General features: G+C 46.2%; 1 protein-coding gene across 4 annotated transcripts in view; it reads right to left on the bottom strand.

Annotated features, from left to right (window-relative positions):
- Window positions 1–17,109, bottom strand: part of rassf4a (Ras association domain family member 4a) — a 170,932-nt gene that overhangs the window by 48,863 nt on the left and 104,960 nt on the right. For 3 of the 4 annotated variants that reach the window (XM_052041501.1, XM_052041499.1, XM_052041500.1), the window contains exon 3: window positions 12,819–12,894. In XM_052041501.1, coding sequence (XP_051897461.1) covers window positions 12,819–12,894 — 76 coding nt within the window. Of the gene's footprint in view, window positions 1–7,949; window positions 8,081–12,818; window positions 12,895–17,109 lie in introns of those variants that run through there. The other variant, XM_052041502.1, reaches the window with a different exon arrangement.

Genomic DNA, 17,109 nt, shown 5'->3' with positions numbered 1-17,109 from the left:
GTTTTTAGAAATTTCTTTACCAGTCACTGGAATTCTCTCCTCAGTGGGCTCCAGGTGCTCAGGGTGGGGATGCATAGATTGGAGAATGGGAAGGGGGTCATGTGGATGGTCAGGGCTAGTCACAATCTCACAGAATAGCAGAACAGCTCAATGGGCTGAATGGCCTCCTCCTGCTTCTATTTTTAGTTCTGAACAATTTCTGAAAACAACACTTATAGAGAACCCGGGAGTAATGAGGGTGGTGACAGTGAGCAGACCTTGGAACGCCCACACACTTCCTGGCGACATGGTCTTAATATGTTTACTCTCCTTCCAGTATCCCAACTGGCCAGGGTCATGAATTTCCCAACACTGATCTTTTTAATCAAGACATGTATTTTGTTAGTTACGTGCATGCCTGAATTCTCCCATCACACAGCATTCCTTCCAGTAACAAACTAGCAGTTCGTGAGATAAAGATTGGTCAATAAAAGTCTGATTCAATGTCTCGCCTGGACATTAATTACATGGGTGATAACACTCAATGATTGCCGTACGGATATTTGACAGAGGAAACTATCACTCCAATCCTTAACTTTATACCACCAGCTTCAGGAACAGCTACTTTCCTACAACCATCGGTTCTTGAACTGACCTGCACAATCCTAACCCGAGATCAGCAACGGAACACTACGGACCACCTCTAGCACTGCCGTAGACTTGTCTCTGATTGTGATTTTTTTGCACTCTCTTGTACTGTACAGTGAGTTTTTTCTTCACTATCTTGTGTAATTAAGTATAATTTATGTGTAGTATGTTCTGTGTGTTGTCTGAATCTATGTGCCTGTGATGCTGCTGCAAGGAAGTTCTTCACTGTACCTGTATCTCACCGTACTTGTGCACATGACAACAAACTCAACTTGACCACCATTCATCCATCTGTGCAGATCTGCTTCACAGCTCAGACAAAATTCAATTGTCAAGCATGGGAGAAATCAAAAGATCAGATCACACTGGTCCGACAGATAATCAGGAGTCTAATCTACTTCACTCCACTTACTGCACTCTGGATGAAAGGGGCATCTCAGGAACCCATTCTGGGCTGCAAAAGACTGTCAAAATATGGTGCTGCAGGCATTATGAGTGTGCTCAACCAGCTGGAGCAGAAGTGCAGCTGTATCACTGAGGTGCCCGTCCTTGTTAAGGCAAGGACTTCTATCAATGAGTGAGAGGACAGATGTTTGTGTTAAAGACATTACAAGAAAAAATACACATCCCAAGGTGCTTCACAGAGGCATTTTCACCAAACATGGATACTGAGTTACACCAGGAGACATGAGGATAGAGGATGGAAGTTTCAGGGAGCATCTGAATGGAAGAAATAGAAGCAGAGAGGGGAGTCATTCCTGAACTTGGGATCTTAGTGTCTGCAGACCCAGCAGCTAATGGTGGAGTCATTAAATACGGCAATGAACTGGAGGTTGGTGGAGGTGTTGGAGGATTGTCAGGCTGCAGAAGATTTCGGGGGGGGGGGGGCGCAAGGCAATGGAAGGGTAGGAAAACATGAAAAGAATTTCAAACTTAGGTGTTGCTGACCCAGAAGCTATGAAGGTCAGTGAGTACAGGGGAGAACGGGACTCAGTAAAACCTGGGACATGGGCACCGGTGTTCTGGATGACAAGTTTAACGAGGGTGGAACCAGGGAGGTTGACCAGGGCTGTGATGGAACATGTGTCTGGAGGCAACAAAAGCTCCAAGGAGGGTTTCAGCAGCTGTGGCAGAATGGGGTCAGGCAACATACCAGAGGTGGCTGAGTATGGTCTCGGTTTAACCCAGTGATGTGCAACAGACCATAACATCGGTTCCATTACTGAGTCTGTGAACCATCTGTTGAAGTTCAGACAAGGGACGGATTCAGAAGCCAGCGGGACTGAGGGCAATGGCTTTGCATTGTTCAGTTCTTGCTGGTCAGGGACTGGATGTCAGGGAGACACTGCAGCAGTTTGGTGATAGTGGGGGGGATAGATGGATAGTTGGGGGGACAGGGATGGGGGAGAGGGAGAGTTGCGGGAGGGAGAGTTGGGGGAGGCAGAGTTGGGGGAGCTGGGGGAGGCAAAGTTGGAGGGAGGGAGAGTTGGGGAGGAGGAGAGTTGGGGGAGAGGGAGAGTTGGGGGAGAGGGAGAGTTGGGGAAGAGGGAGATGGGGGGGAGGGGAGAGTTGGGGGAGAGGGAGAGTTGGGGAAGAGGGAGATGGGGGGAGGGAGAGTGGGGGGAGGGAGAGTTGGGGGAGGGGGAGAGTTGGAGATAGAAACAGGCTGTGTTTTAGACAGGCAGCAACTGAGTTATTGAGACTAGATCCCTGGGGAACGGTGCAGTCCTGGAGCAGAAGCTGCTGCTGGTGACTGGTTACGATTGGGTGGGAATGAATAAGCCTGGAATTTATCAGTTTTAACTCTTAATAACCAAAAATATCCCCTGAAGACCCACATAGAGAAGTTGATTTTTTGACATTAATATTATTCTGGGCTGGCAATTCATTTTGACTTCAACCATGAACTTTGCTTTAAAATTGTGACTTTCAAAATGTAGACATTGACCAATAACACTGGCTTGTGGACATGTTATAGAATCAGTGGTGGCATATTCTGTACTAAGATAGGTACGGATGCTGTACAGTGGGAGTGTTACTGCCTTTACCAACTTACACACAGAGTGGGTTGAGCAGCACCTGTGGGAGGTAAGGAATTGTCGACGTTTCGGGTCGAAACCCTGCATCTGTCCTCATGCTGGGTTAGGACTGACAATTCCTCCCCCCCCCGCCACCACCCCCACCCCCACAGATGCTGCTCAACCAGCTGAGTTCCTCCAGCAGATTGTTTGTTGCTCCAGATTCCAGCATCTGCCGTCTCTGGTGTCTCCATTGTCTTACAAACCAATAACATTTGCATAAACCTCACATAAAACCAAAATACACAACTTTTACCAAGCAAAGATAATGATCAGAAAAACATCCAGAGTTGAACACTGATTAGAACCTGAATCTTCCAAGCCCCAAGTCTGATGGAGGTGAGGGTGGTCTCACTCTGCTTGAGGGGAGCTGGGAGGGCAACCATGGTCACCACCTCAACAGCTGCAGATGGGTTGGACAGGATGAGGAGGGAGATGGAAGTTACAGGTTTCCCAAATAACTGTCATCATGGTGAGTAATAATGGCCACCAGCACTGTGGCAGGAGGTGGACTACGTGATTGGAGGGGTTCAAGCAAGGAGTTTTGGGAAGTTCAGCTGTAAGTTTGGTAAGCTAAACATGCAGAGGACTGAGAAAGGAAAGGGAGAGATGGGCAGAGTGTTTGCAGAGTCTGAGGGGTCCTGTTGATGGTTCTGAGGAGGGATTGATCATGCCTGATTTGAAGGAGGTATGCAGCATGCAAGTAGTGAGAAGGATTAACAGATGGGGTCAGGAAGGGGTGGGTGGTCCTCAGTTTCTTGGGAATAGGGTTCGAGGGAGCTGAGATTGGTCTCAGCGACAAGATGAGAACTTATGGGAGGAGATGGGAAAGAAATGTCTTATGCAAGGGATAATGTAGTTGGAAAACATTAAAGATCTTTGAGGATGAAATAAGCAGGGCAGATAAAGGGGAACCGGTAGACGTAATATATTTGGATTTCTAAAATGCATTTGATAAGGCGTCACATATAAGGTTACTGCACGAGGTAAGAGGTTGCTAATGGATAGAAGACTGTCTAATTAACAGAAAAATGAGTTGGGATAAATCTTCCCCTCCCCTTTGTCTTCCCTCGTTCCTGTGGCCCCCTCACGCCTTCTCTTTCCCCTTTCTCTTTCCCCTCAACCCCACTCCTCATGACCTGCCCAATCTGTTCCCCGCCTCCTTCCCTTTATTCCATGGTCCACTGCCCTCTCCTACCAGATTCCTTCATCTTCAGCCCTTTGCCTCTTCTACCTATCACCTCTCAGCTCTTGCATCACTCCCTTTCATCCCCCCCCTCCCCCTCTCACCTGGATTCACCTATCACCTGCCAGCCTGTGCTCCTTCCCCTCTCCTAACCTCCTTATTTTGGCTTCTGCCCTCTTCCTTTCCAGTCCTGATGAAGGGTCTCCACCCAAAACGTCGACTGTTTATTTCCCACCACAGATGCTGCCTGACCTGCTGAGTTCCTCCAGCATTTTGTGTCCATTGGGATAAATGGACCATTCTGGGTGCCACAGGGATCTGTGCTGAGATCTAACTATCTACAATTGACACCGATGATTTGGATGAAGGGATCAAGTGGACCTGAGCCACATTTACCAATGATACAAGGACAGGTAGGTCAGCAGGTTGTAAGGAGGTGACAGGGTCCAGAAACAGATTTGGGAAGGTTAAATGAGTGGGCAAACATTTTGTCAGGTAGAGTACAATGTGGGGAAATGTGAGGTTATACATTTCAGAAGAACAAGGAGAAAAGCAGAAATGGTTTAAATGGAGAGACGACTGAATCCAGCTGCACAGGGGATCTGAAGCAAGCAGGTGGGGCAGGTCATTCAGTAGACAAACAGAACGTTAGCCCATATTTCAAAGGGGATGGGGTATCAAAGGGACATCTCACTGCAACTCTCCAGGGTGTTAGTGAGATCACATCTGTACAGTTTTGATCTCCTCATACAGGGAGGGATACACCTGCTTTGGAGGCAGTTCAGAGAAGGTTCCCTGGGCCTTAATTCCTGGAGTGAAAGGATAGATTGTGAGAAAGAGTTGAGTGGGTTGGGCCACACTCACTGGAGATTTTAATGAAGCATTTAAGATTCCGAGGGGTTGGCAGGGTTGATGCTAAGATGTTTCCCCTCATGGGGGAGGCTAGAATGAGGGGCATAATTTTAGAATAAAGGGTCGCACATTAAAGATGGAGGAAAATTTTCTTTTCTCTAAGGGTCATGAACTTTTGGGATTCTCTACCCGGGCAGCAGTGGAGGTGGGGCCATTGAATATGTTTAAGGTGGAGGTTGACACATGTTTGGAGATGAATCAGTTAAGAGTCAACCACATAGATGGGCTTGGAGTCACATACAGGCCAGAGCGGTATGGTTGGCAGATTCCCTTCCCTGAAGGACATTAATGAACCAGAGGGGCTTTTGCAACAATCAGATTTTTCATAACTGAAGCTAGCTTTGTTCATTTATTTAATTACTTGAACTTAAATTCCTAGCTGCTGTGGTGGGATTTGAACTCATGTCTCTGGATCAATGGGCCAGACCTCAGGCTGCTGGACAAGTGGTTTCACCACTTTGCTACTGTACTCCAGGGATCAGAGGCTACACTGCTCACTCCTCCTCCTGTTCTTTTGCTCTCAAGGCAAAGAAATGTGAGTGGGCTGGGAGTGGAGGAACCTTAGATATTTAGTCGGGTGGAAGGCTCACCTCAGTCACTGTCTCCTTGCAGGTCTTGTTGGAGAATGGGAAAAGGGTTTATACGGAGGTGGATGGAGGAGGAAAATTCCTGGTCGCACCCTTTACTCACTGATCTATCAACTGCCCCTTGTGATCTTCGAGTACCATTATATGACCATGTTAACCTGCTCCATGGGTCCAGATTCTGGCTCAAGCTAAATATCTGCTGGAATATCAGTTGGACTCAGTCTGACTGAATCTTGCAGAAATGCTGGCTAGGTCCAGTGTTGCGTTGGGTAGTTGCACCCCCCCTGCTTCCTTTGTGCACCACACAAGTATGGAACATGCAGGAGGTCAGAGAGAGCAAGGGGTCAGACATGCCATTGTCACTGCACAAGGACTGAGTCTAGCAGCAGTTCCTCACTTTCCTGAGGGAGGGATGGATATACCTGGTACTTCTGGTCCCTCAGCTTTACACCAGCCAGGATTGGCTCATCCACTGTGGTCCCATTCTCAAAGGGAATCACCAACCTACTGTTGTCCCATGGAATAGCCATGGCAGTGACACCTTCGGGACACTGGGAAGTCCATGGCCAGAGAAGGCTTCTGTGGCCCCAGGGTTCCTGTGCGAGGCACAGGCCGAGTCAAGCCCCATTCCACCCTTCACTGATTGCTGAATGTTCCCTCTACCAAGCTCAGGCACATGGAGCAACTTTACAGTTCCTTTACTTCCCTGGTTTACCAGGGTTTTGGCATTCTCACAGAATATTAAGTTCACCAATACATCGTCAGGATTATAACCAGAGATTCTTTAGAGAGCAGTGTGTGATACTACCCTTCTTTAAAGAAACTTTGGTTATAATCCTGACAGTGACGATTATATGCAGCAAACTACCACAACATTGTCAGTAGGTCAACTCACGAAAGTCTTCGTGGTCAATATGCAGAATACACTTCTGTCATGACTTTCAGGCTGGGAGCACCTGTGTTAGGTAAGTAAGTGATGTCAGAGGCACACTCAGATACCTGAAACCTTGACTCGGTGTCACTGGTCAGGACGTTAGCTCACACACTGTGCTGCAAATATTCAGCGCCGATAAATTATGAGCAACAATCTGCTGGAGGAACTCAGCAGGTCGAGAAGCATCTGTAGGGGGGCAAGGATTGCCACTGTTTCGTTCAAAACCCTACATCAGGACTTGGTAACCTGCACCGGGACTGATGCGGGGTTTTGAATCGAAATGTCGACAATTCATGTCCAGATTCATGTCCAGATTCCAACATCTGTGGTCTCCTGTGTCTCCAGGTAAATTATGATGTCAATCAGTGTGCCCGTGATGTATGTTGGAGTTCGGTGCATCAGCTAACACGCTTTCATAATCTGACCTAGTTGAACATGCTGTAAACAATATGCAGCCCAGTCAGAAACCGGCCCTTCTTGTTGGAATACAATGTTAGCCCCTGTGGATATTGGGCATCTCTCACCCATCACCCCCTCCATCAGATCTCCAAAGCCAGCTTCCTCCCATTTTGTGCTGCCTTTCAGATGTAGAGATATGGTCAGCACCTGTTTGCACTTCATGGGTGGATGTGATGCAACAGATTGTCCCATGCTGATGGACTCAGGCACTGAACTGCGCATGTACAAGGTAAGATATCTTTATTAGTCACATGTACATCAAAACACACAGTGAAATGCATCTTTTGCGTAGAGTGTTCTGGGGGCAGCCCACAAGTGTCGCCACGCTTCCGGCACCAACATAGCATGCCCACAACTTCCTAATCTGTACGTCTTTGGAATGTGGGAGGAAACCGGAGCACCTGGAGGAAACCCGCGCAGACACAGGGAGAACGTACAAACTCCTTACAGACAGCAGCTGGAATTGAACCAGAGTCGCTGCGCTGTAATAGAGTTATGCTAACTGCTACACTACCGCGCAGCACTGACTGGCACGGATGTGGCTAATCGTACATTGCAATACATCAATACATGTATCCATTCTTGGTAGCGTTATATTTAGTGCTATTATTAAGGTCTACAAAATCTTTAGAGTGGCAAGATACATCACAGGCACATCCCTCCCCACCATTGGTAGTATCTACAGGAGGCACTGCCTCAAGGTGGCAACATCCATTATCAAAGATCCTCACCATCTGAGCCATGCCATCTTCTCAGAGCTACCATCGGGCAGGAGGTACAGAAGCCTGAAGTCCCACACCACCAGGTTCAGGAACAGATACTTCCCTTCAACCATTCAGTTCTTGAAACAACTGGCAAAACCCTAATCACTGCAGTTTAGCAACACTATGACCACTTTGATCACTTTGCACCAAAATGGACTATTTTTTGTTCTAATTGTGTTCTTTCTTGTAAAAATTGTGTACAATTTATGTTTAATTTATATTTTTCTTGTGAATGCTGCTTATCTGATGCTATGCGCTTGTGATGCTGCTGCAAGTAAGTTTTTCTTTGCACCTGTGCACACATGGACTTGTGCAGATGACAATAAACTTGACTTTGACTTTAGAACAATATGGAAAGGAATGTACTGTCTGCACAATGCATGTCATTTCAGTTAGCCATACCTCAGCAGCTTGCAATGTTATTTCCATTTCAAACCATTGTTTCCACTTGCAGGCTGGAATATCTTAAATCACTTCCGCTTTACTGTGACCTAGGATGAAACGGTCAGAGATGTCTGCAATATCCTCTTGTGCAATGTCTCCTTTCCCGAAAACTGCATAGCACTGCAAGTAAATTCAGATATTTGAACCTCAGCTGGAGGATTCTCTTGCTATGCAAAGCCCAAAGTGGCAAAGTGCTGATTTTCTGAATGGACATGCAAATTTTAGAGAATCCTGTGGCTGCTGCCAATGAGCGAGACAACTCAAAACAAAACCACCATGGCTTGACCTCCAAGTAAGTAGCCCATGAGAAAACCAGGGTTTCTGCTACAGGCAATCTTTGGATCATTTCATTTGACTTATATTAAATTACATTCTTCTCAAAACTTTGAAAATATATAATTTAAAATTTACCGACATTTGCACTGTCTCTGGTTTAATGCTAACCAGTCTGTGCTTTTGCAATATTCCAATATTACTGAGATGGCCCTCTAATGCCCACTGCCTCACTATTTTCAGCCATGCAGCAACCACAAGTTTCATTGACAGATCCTTCCAGAATATTAATTCATTCAGAAACAAAGGCTGTGCCACTGGCTGGGTTCACCACATCCCTTCCCGAGACCCCCTGCCTGTTAAATCTGCCCAAACATCCAAAGTGACAATGTGAGTCATCAGCCACTCATACCTGAAGTTTTCACTGTATTCCCCTGGTACCTTCAAGCCCCTCACTTTGTATGTGATGCAAATAAAACTGCAGATGCTGGAAATCTGAAATAAAACAGGAAATGCTGGAAGCACTCAGCCGGTCAGGCAACATCCATGGAGAAGAAATAGAGTTAAATATTTCTCCCATCAGGAAAGGGCATCGACTTGAAATGTTAATTCTGTCTCTTTCTCTATAGTTGTTGCCTGACTTGCTGTGTACTTCCAGTTTTTCTGGTTTTAGTTCACTTTGTTCCTTGCTTATTGCTTCTCTTCTAACATCCTCTCTAAAATGCTCTTAGCCTCTGCACTGTGACCCATTGTCTTCAATCACTTCAATGCCCCTGGTCTTCTTCAGCCTTCTCCTCCATATCAATGTTGTTGCCCCTAGTTCAGCTTTCTCATTTCTGTTTAATTTTCTTGATGTCTTCCACTCTGCAATATCCTCGAGCCCCCAAAGTTACCAAGAACTGTGGCATTCTTCTAACCCTGTCCTTCACCGCTCCCTTTGTCCCATCATTGGTGGATGTACCTTCAGCTGCCCAGACCCTTCATTCTAGAATTCACATCCACACCTTCAAGCTGGTCATTAGCTTGCACCTGGGATCGAGGACCCCAGTGCCACTGAGACAAGGAGCTCAACAAAGGAACCTCAATTACTGCCCTCACAGACATCAACCAATTCAGTGCACACTGGGAATACAACCTTGTGGTTAGACCTTTTTAACAATAACATTGTAGACATTCCCTTCCGGCCTCAAAGGTGGAACTGAAATTCTGTGACTGAGCATGTTAATCTACAATCAAAACAGAAAATGTTAGGGATTGTCAGCAGGTCAGACAGCATCTGTGGAGAGAGAAACAGAGTCAATGTTTCAGCTCAAGTTCTCTTCATCAAAGCTGGAAAATGAGAGCAGGATCATGCTTTAAGCTGTAGAGAGGGGTGAACAAAAGGCACTACCACATGTTTATCTGTCAGCCTGGTTTGGAGACTCAGTGAAAGTGTACTTTGCCCATAAAACCATATAAAGAGTAAAATCAAACAAGGTAACTCAAGGTCCAATATTAAATCAGCAATTGCCAGCAAACCTCAGCAGCTGTGGAGAGGGGAATCAAATCAATGTTTCTGACCAATGAACTGTCATCACTGATTTCATATTTTCAGCAGCTGCAGGGTTTACTTTTAGTCTGACACTATTTTACGGCACTTGTGATAACATGAGTAAACCAAAGGCAGCAATACCGCAATGTACAACTGTCTGTATTCAGGTCAGAAGCTACAAGCAGACTTCCAAGAAATCATGTGATCTACCAACACTCACTTTGAATGAATCTGCAGCACCGTTTAACCTGTGTCCAAAAATGTTTTAAAATAGCTTCAGGAACAGAGCTCATTGCTTTCTATTTGTCACGAGTATTTCTGTGGTACTTCTGTCCATTGACAAGTGTAATAAGAAAGGTTTAGAAAAAATATTTCAGGAATTTCAACACAGGAATAAAAACAAATCCTTTCAAAAGTAAAGTACGTGTCTTTTAAAGAGTTCAGTGATAAAGAACAAGTCACCACATGAACTAGCAGCAGGAGTAGGCCACTTGCCTCTCAAGCCTGCATCATGTAATGTCATGGCTGATTTGATTGTCACCTTAACTCTGCATCCCTGGTGACCTGACACACCCTTGTTTATGGAAAATCTCTCTACCTCTGCCCTAAAAATATTCAAAGACTCTGCTTCCATTACCCCTTGAGGAAGAGAATTCCAAAGACTTTCAAGCTTCTGAGAGAAATAGAATAATCTCTTCAGTAGTGTAGCAGTTAGCTTTACAGTGCCAGCGACCCGGGTTCAATTCCAGCCACTGTCTGTAAGGAGTTTGTACGTTCTCCCCGTGTCTGTGTGGGTTTCCTCCGGGTGCTCCGGTTTCCTCCCACATTCCAAAGACATACAGGTTAGGAAGTTGTGGGCATGCTACGTTAGCACCAGAAGTGTGGTGACACTTGTGGGCTGCCCCCAGAACACTCTACGCAAAAGACGCATTTCACTGTGTGTTTCAATGTACATGTGACTAATAAAGATATCTTATCGTATCTTAAATGGATGACCATTTATTTTAAATTAGTGATTCCTCATTTTAGATTCCCCCACAAGAGGAAACCTTCTCTCTGCATTCACCCTGACAAGGTCCCTCAGGATCTTGTATCATTCAATCAAGTCCTCTCTTCTAAACTCCAGACTGCAGATGATACAAATGTTGTGTAACTGTGAGGAGGAAAGCTCCTGACCTAAGGAAGATATAAACGGGCAGAAAAGTGGGCAGTGAATTCACTCCAGGGAAGTGTGGGTTAGTGCATCTGGGGAGGTGCAACATGGCACGGGAATCTGCAATAAATGGCATGATATTGAGTGGTGTAGAGGAAGAGGGACCTTGGAATCCTTCAAGGTGACAGCACAGGACACTGAGCTGATGCTTTCCTTTATTGGCTGAGGCAAAGAATGCAAGAGCAGGGAGGTCGTGTTGGAACTGTGCACAGTGCTAATTAGGCCACCGCCTGAGCACTGCATAGATTTCTGGACACATTACAGGGGAGATGTGACGGCCCCAGAGACGGTGCAGAGAAAATTTACCAGAATGTTGCCAAGGCTAGAAAATTGTAGCTCTGAGGAAAGATCTGGAAACAAAGGAGGCAGAGGGAAGACTAAACTGAGATGTGTAAAATTCTGAGGGATCTGGAGAGACTAAATAGGAAGGACACATTTTCCTTCGCAGAGGAGTCAAAAGCCAGATTTAAAAGTTATTAGTTGAAGGATTAAAGGAGAGATGAGGAAAGGTTTTTTCACACGAGGGTGGTGGTTCTGGAACTCACTGGTGTAGGCACAAACCCCTATCATGTTTAAAGGATACTTGGATGTGTAGTGAAGAGCCGTGATCTGCAGGGTAACAGACCAAGTGCAGGACAGTGGGACTATAGATTAAAATATGTTCTGATATCCCTTCACTAGTACAGCGTGGGGGGTAGAAATCTACCCAGCAATAGCAGCTCTGGGAAGGAAAGGAAAACAATGACGGGACTAATGAACAAACCACACATCTGAGAACAAAGGGAGAGAGAGAGAGAGAGAGAGTGTGTGTGTGTGTGTGTGTGTGTGTGTGTGTGTGTGTGTGTGTGTGTGTGTGTGTGTGTGTGTGTGTGAGAGAGAGAGAGAGAGAGAGAGAGAGAGAGAGAGAGACAGGTGGGGGGAGAGAGAGAGAGAGAGAGAGAGGGAGAGAGAGAGAGAGAGAGAGAGGGAGAGAGAGAAAGAGAGAGAGAGGGAGAGAGGGGGGGGGAGAGAGAGAGAGGGAGAGAGAGAGAGAGAGAGAGAGAGAGAGAGAGAGAGAGAGAGAGGGGCGGGGGAGAGAGAGAGAGACGAAGTCCTTGGCGCTCCTGCTTCTTAATGGAGGAAGCCTACTGACATCACCTGTTCATCAGCAGCCTGCGTCACTGTGAACCAGAGAAGATGCCTTTCATGGCTTTCCCATTTGAAGTTATGGAACGCCTGATCTGTATCATCGAGTTCCAGCAGGGTCATCACTGCAAGAAGGTGACTTGCACAGAAATAATTTCTGCTAAGAAATGATTAGTGCCAGACTTCCCCAGAGTTCCAGCCCCAGGGAGCTCACAGAAACCAACATTCAGCACTTGCTCTCACCACTACTCACCTCCCCTGTTCTGGGCTAATTCTCACCACCAAGTGACTGGTTTTTGTCAAGGGAGGGCATCAAACGTTCATGCTTCCGTTGTGGGTAAGTGGAGGAGATCAACTGAATGGATGGACAGCCTGGAGGTGCTGACCAGCTCCCTCTTGGTATCCATGGAGATCAGATCTGGGCATAATTGGGAAGGACACCCTTGTTTCAAACATGCAGGCAGATTCATTTCTTGGTAAAACTGGTGATGGGTAGACCAGGTGAAAGGAAAACAAAGTTCTAATCATTAACGTAAATGGAGAAGTATGGAAACTATTTCCACAGATCCTAGACTTAAAATGAGTGTGAGTGAAACATATGACAGTGTTGCATTTCATCACCCTGTACATTAATCATGACTCAGTGTTGTTCAAGCTGAGAGAGTGAAGGAAATACAAGTCCTACCTCTCTATGCCTTAACTGGAAACTCTTCCCTTCTTGGTAGCAGTTGTAGGTCTTTAGAAGCATTAACAGTTCAGACCTGGATACATGAAGACACACAGATTATTATATGTTAAATATGACAATGATATCTATAATAAACTCATCAAGCAAATTGTCAGACACAAGAGACTGCAGATGCTGGAATCTGGAGCAAGGAACAAACTGCTGGAGGAACTCAGTGGGTCAAGCAGCATCTGTGGGGGGAAAAGGAATGGTTGAAACCCTGCACCAGTCTTGATAGAAGCTCTTGACCTGAAACATTGACAATTCCTCTCCCCTCATATACCCCTCCCACACCAGTCATTCTCTCTCTCCCCTCCCATCAAGCAGAAGATACAAAAGCCTGGGAACATGCACCACCGGGCTCAAGGACAGCTTCTATTCTGCTGTTATCAGACTCTTGAATGGACCTCTTGTATGATAAAGATGAACTCTTGTTCTCTCAGTCTACTTCATTGTCTCCCTTGCACCTTATTGTCTGCCTGCACTGCACTTTCTCTGTAACTGCAACACTATATCCTGCATTCTGTTATTTGTTTAACCTGGATGTACTTGTCCTTGGAATGATCTGTATGGATGGCATGCAAACCAAAGCTTCTCATTGTATCTTGGTACAATTACCAGTTTTATGCTGCTCAACCTGCTGAGTTCCTCCAGCAGTTTGTTTTTTGAAGCAAATAGGTATTCAAGTCACAGGTTGAGATAGTGTAGATCTCCTGACTGAATTGTAGTTCATTGGTAGCTTACAGAACAGCCATCACTGCAGTGCAGAGTGGAATGGACGCAATACTCAGCTTGGGACAGCAGGCAGGAGATGAGGTACTCAGGCAAAGGGAGAGATGCAGCTGCCAAGCAAAGGGAATGGCAGAAGGCAGAGGAGAAGGATTGCTCCAGCGTAAAACAGGAGAGATAAATCAGCTTTTTTATTCTTGTACTGAGGCTCTTGTACGTGACACCAGCGAGTGTAGCTTCATCCAACAGGCCAACACCACACCCCCTCTGTGGTCACAGAAGGCCTCTGCCGCTGCGCACTCAACCTCTCTCCTCCCAGCTAAAGGATAGGATTGCCTTTCTCCGCACCTTCAACCAAACACATCTTCCCCCCCTTCCCCCTTTCGTACTCCCGAAGGAACTGTTCCTTGGCAGCTCCCTGATCTTCTCTTCCATCTCCACCAACCAAGTTGCTTCTCGTGCAATTGGAGCAGCTACATCACCTGCCATTTTCTCTCTCCTCTTCTAACCATCTGGTGATCAGATGGTCGGGGGAGGAGGGGGTGGGGGTTTGTGAGGGGCAAGTCTGTGGAATTGATGGGGCCAAATGGAACCTCTGTCTTAGACTGGACCATGCTCGAGAGAGAGAAGGTTCAAATCAGAAATGCCCCGAGGGATGACACCAGTGAGGCTGAGAGTGATGGACAGGGAGGCACTGGGGAGGAGTGGATCAGGTGGGAGAGTGACAGGGGCCACCATGGCCTTATTGAATGGTGAAGGTTGCAGAAGAGGATTGGCCAACTACTGGTCCTATATCTCACAATCTTTCATTCTTACAGCATTACTTATATTCTTTTTTAATCTGTCCAGCTAACCTCTGGTGGTTCTGAAAGCCACATTCCCACAGGTATGCCACAACAAAGTGCCAGAGGCCACTTTAACAGAAAAGATTTTCCAGTAGAATGTTGGAAAGGTACTGGATCAACACACAAACTGCCGGAGGAACTCAGCGGGTCAGGCAGCATCTGTGGAGGGAAATGGGCAGTCGGTTTCGAGTCAAGACCCTTCATCTGGGCCTGAAATGTCAACTGTCCATTTCCCTCCACAGATGCTGCCTGACCCGCTGAGTTCCTCCAGCGCTTTGTGTTTTGCTGCAGATTTCCAGCAGCCGCAGTCTTTTGTGCCTCCAAATACTGGATTGTGCGTCTTTCATTCATTCTGAAAGCTCAATGGCTGCGGTTATGTAACGAGTGATTTTTTGAATGGAAACTGCTTCCCATTTACTACTTAGAACAAGATGTGGCCACAACCTCTCGAGACAGAAGTGAGTGACTGGAGTGATTAAAAAGGAAAGTGGAGATAGGATGTCAGTAGCTAACAGTTCTCCCCAGTAAGGATTTTCATTCAATTTCTTTTGTTCAGCAAATTATTTTTCTTTATAATGTTTTTAGAATTGAGAAAAGTACAGTAAAAGGAGATGTTAAAATAATCACACAGCCCTCATAAAAGGTGCTGAGGTGCAGATGGTTGAGAGCTTCAAGTTCCTCAGTGTAAACATCACCAATAGCTTGTCTTGGTCCAACCAGGTAGACGTCATGGCCAAGAAAGCTCACCAGTGCCTCGGCCTCCTCAGAAGTCTAAGGAAATTTTGCATGTCCCCTTGGTCCCTCACCAATTTTTATAGATGCACCATAGAAAGCATACAGCTTGGTATGGCAAATACTCTGTCCAAGACCTCAAGAAACAGCTCAGTGTCCACATCCCGGATAGAGTTTAATCCAGATAAATGTAAGGTGATGCATTTTGGGAGTACTAATGAGGCTAGGACATACACCATGAATGGTAGCATTTTAGGGAATACTGAGGAACAGAGGGACCTTGGAGTATGTCCAGAGATCGTTGAAGGTGGCAGCACAGGTTGATATTGTGGTTAGGAAGGCATATGGGATGCTGGCCTTCATTACTTTGTGGCACTGTAGACAGAAGTAGGGAAGTTATGCTCCAACCTTATAAAATCTTGGTCAGATCTCAGCTGGAGTACTGTATGCAGTTATGGTCATCGTGCTGCAGGAAAGCTGATAGTACTGGAGAGGGTGTAGAGGAGATTCACCAGGATGTTGCCGAGGATGGAGCAGTTCAGTTATGAGCAGAGAATAGAGAGGCTGGGTCTGTTCTCCCTGGAGTGGAGAAGGTTAAAAGGGGACATAATTGAGGTATATAAAATTATGAGGGGTACAGATAGAGTAGATTGCAGGAGACTTTTCCCTATATCAGAGGTAGAGGACATAGGTTTAGGGCAAGGGGGAAGAGATTCAGAGGGGATCTGAGGGGGACCTTCTTCAGCTAGAGAGTGGTGAGTACCTGGAATGCATTGCCTGAGAGAATGGTTGAAGTTGGGTCACTGACAGCATTTGTTTAGATGAGCACTTGAATCGCCCAGGCACAGAAGGCTACGGGCCAAGTGCTGGGTGGTGGGATTAATACAGATGCCTGCCGGCTGGTTGGTGTGGACAAGTTGGGCTGAATGGCCTGTTTCTATGCTGTAAGGTTCCATGACTATAACTATGACTCATGATTTCTCTACCAAGAACCAGGACTAGTTTGCTGAGAATAACCAAGAGGTTGAGGAGCTAATTAACTGCAAGTATAAAATATTCCTAGATTGGGAGTTCCATCTTTCCTCAGGTTAAGGAAACAGCTGTACAGTCACCTGAAGGCAGAGGTCCAGCAGAAAACACGTGACCCAAAGAAAAGATGGTGGGTGGAGGGAGTACTACCTACCTGTAGCCATGATGTGCAGATTCTTCAGTGCTGTCGAGACCATCTATAGAGACATAGAGATGTGCAGCATGGAAACAGGACACTGGGCCCACCACATCCATATTGACCAGTGGGCATCCATCTACACTAATCCCATCTCCCAACTCTGCCCATTACTCAAGTGCTCATTTAGACACTTCATAACTGCTGTCAGCGACCCTGCTTCAACTACTCCCTTGGTCAATGAACTGGTTGTATTCTCAGACAGGAAGGACAGTGTGTCAGGACTTGCATTACCCAGCCCTCTGAGATGGCCTCAGGTTTGTTTTCCAGAACTACATTTTTAGCTGCTTACTGCAGACAAGATCACTTCATCAGGTCACATGAAAACTGTCAGAGAACAGAAAGTAAACAACAGCAGAAACTGATCTGAACTGCAGTGCATTTGCATTGGGTTGAAGATTCTCCACCCACAATGAGTACAGCTCCAACAACTACCGGCAACACCATTCAGGACAAACCAGCCCATCTGACTGGCTCCCCCTTCACCAAACCAAACATTCACCCCCTCCACCAATGTCACAGTGGCTGCAGTGTGTACCATCTACCGCAGTGAATCGCCCAGGCTACTCAGACAGCACCACCCAGACCCATGACCTTCCCCACCCAGGACAAGAACAGTAGATTCATGGGTACATCACCACCTGCAACTTCAAAGTCACATTCCATCCTGACGGAAATATATCGCCTGCCCTTCATTATCACTGAGTCTAAATCCTGG

Source organism: Pristis pectinata, chromosome 30 (assembly GCF_009764475.1).
Source record: "Pristis pectinata isolate sPriPec2 chromosome 30, sPriPec2.1.pri, whole genome shotgun sequence".
NCBI classification, from domain to species: Eukaryota; Metazoa; Chordata; class Chondrichthyes; order Rhinopristiformes; family Pristidae; genus Pristis; species Pristis pectinata.
This window is presented reverse-complemented; position numbering and strand designations above follow the sequence as displayed.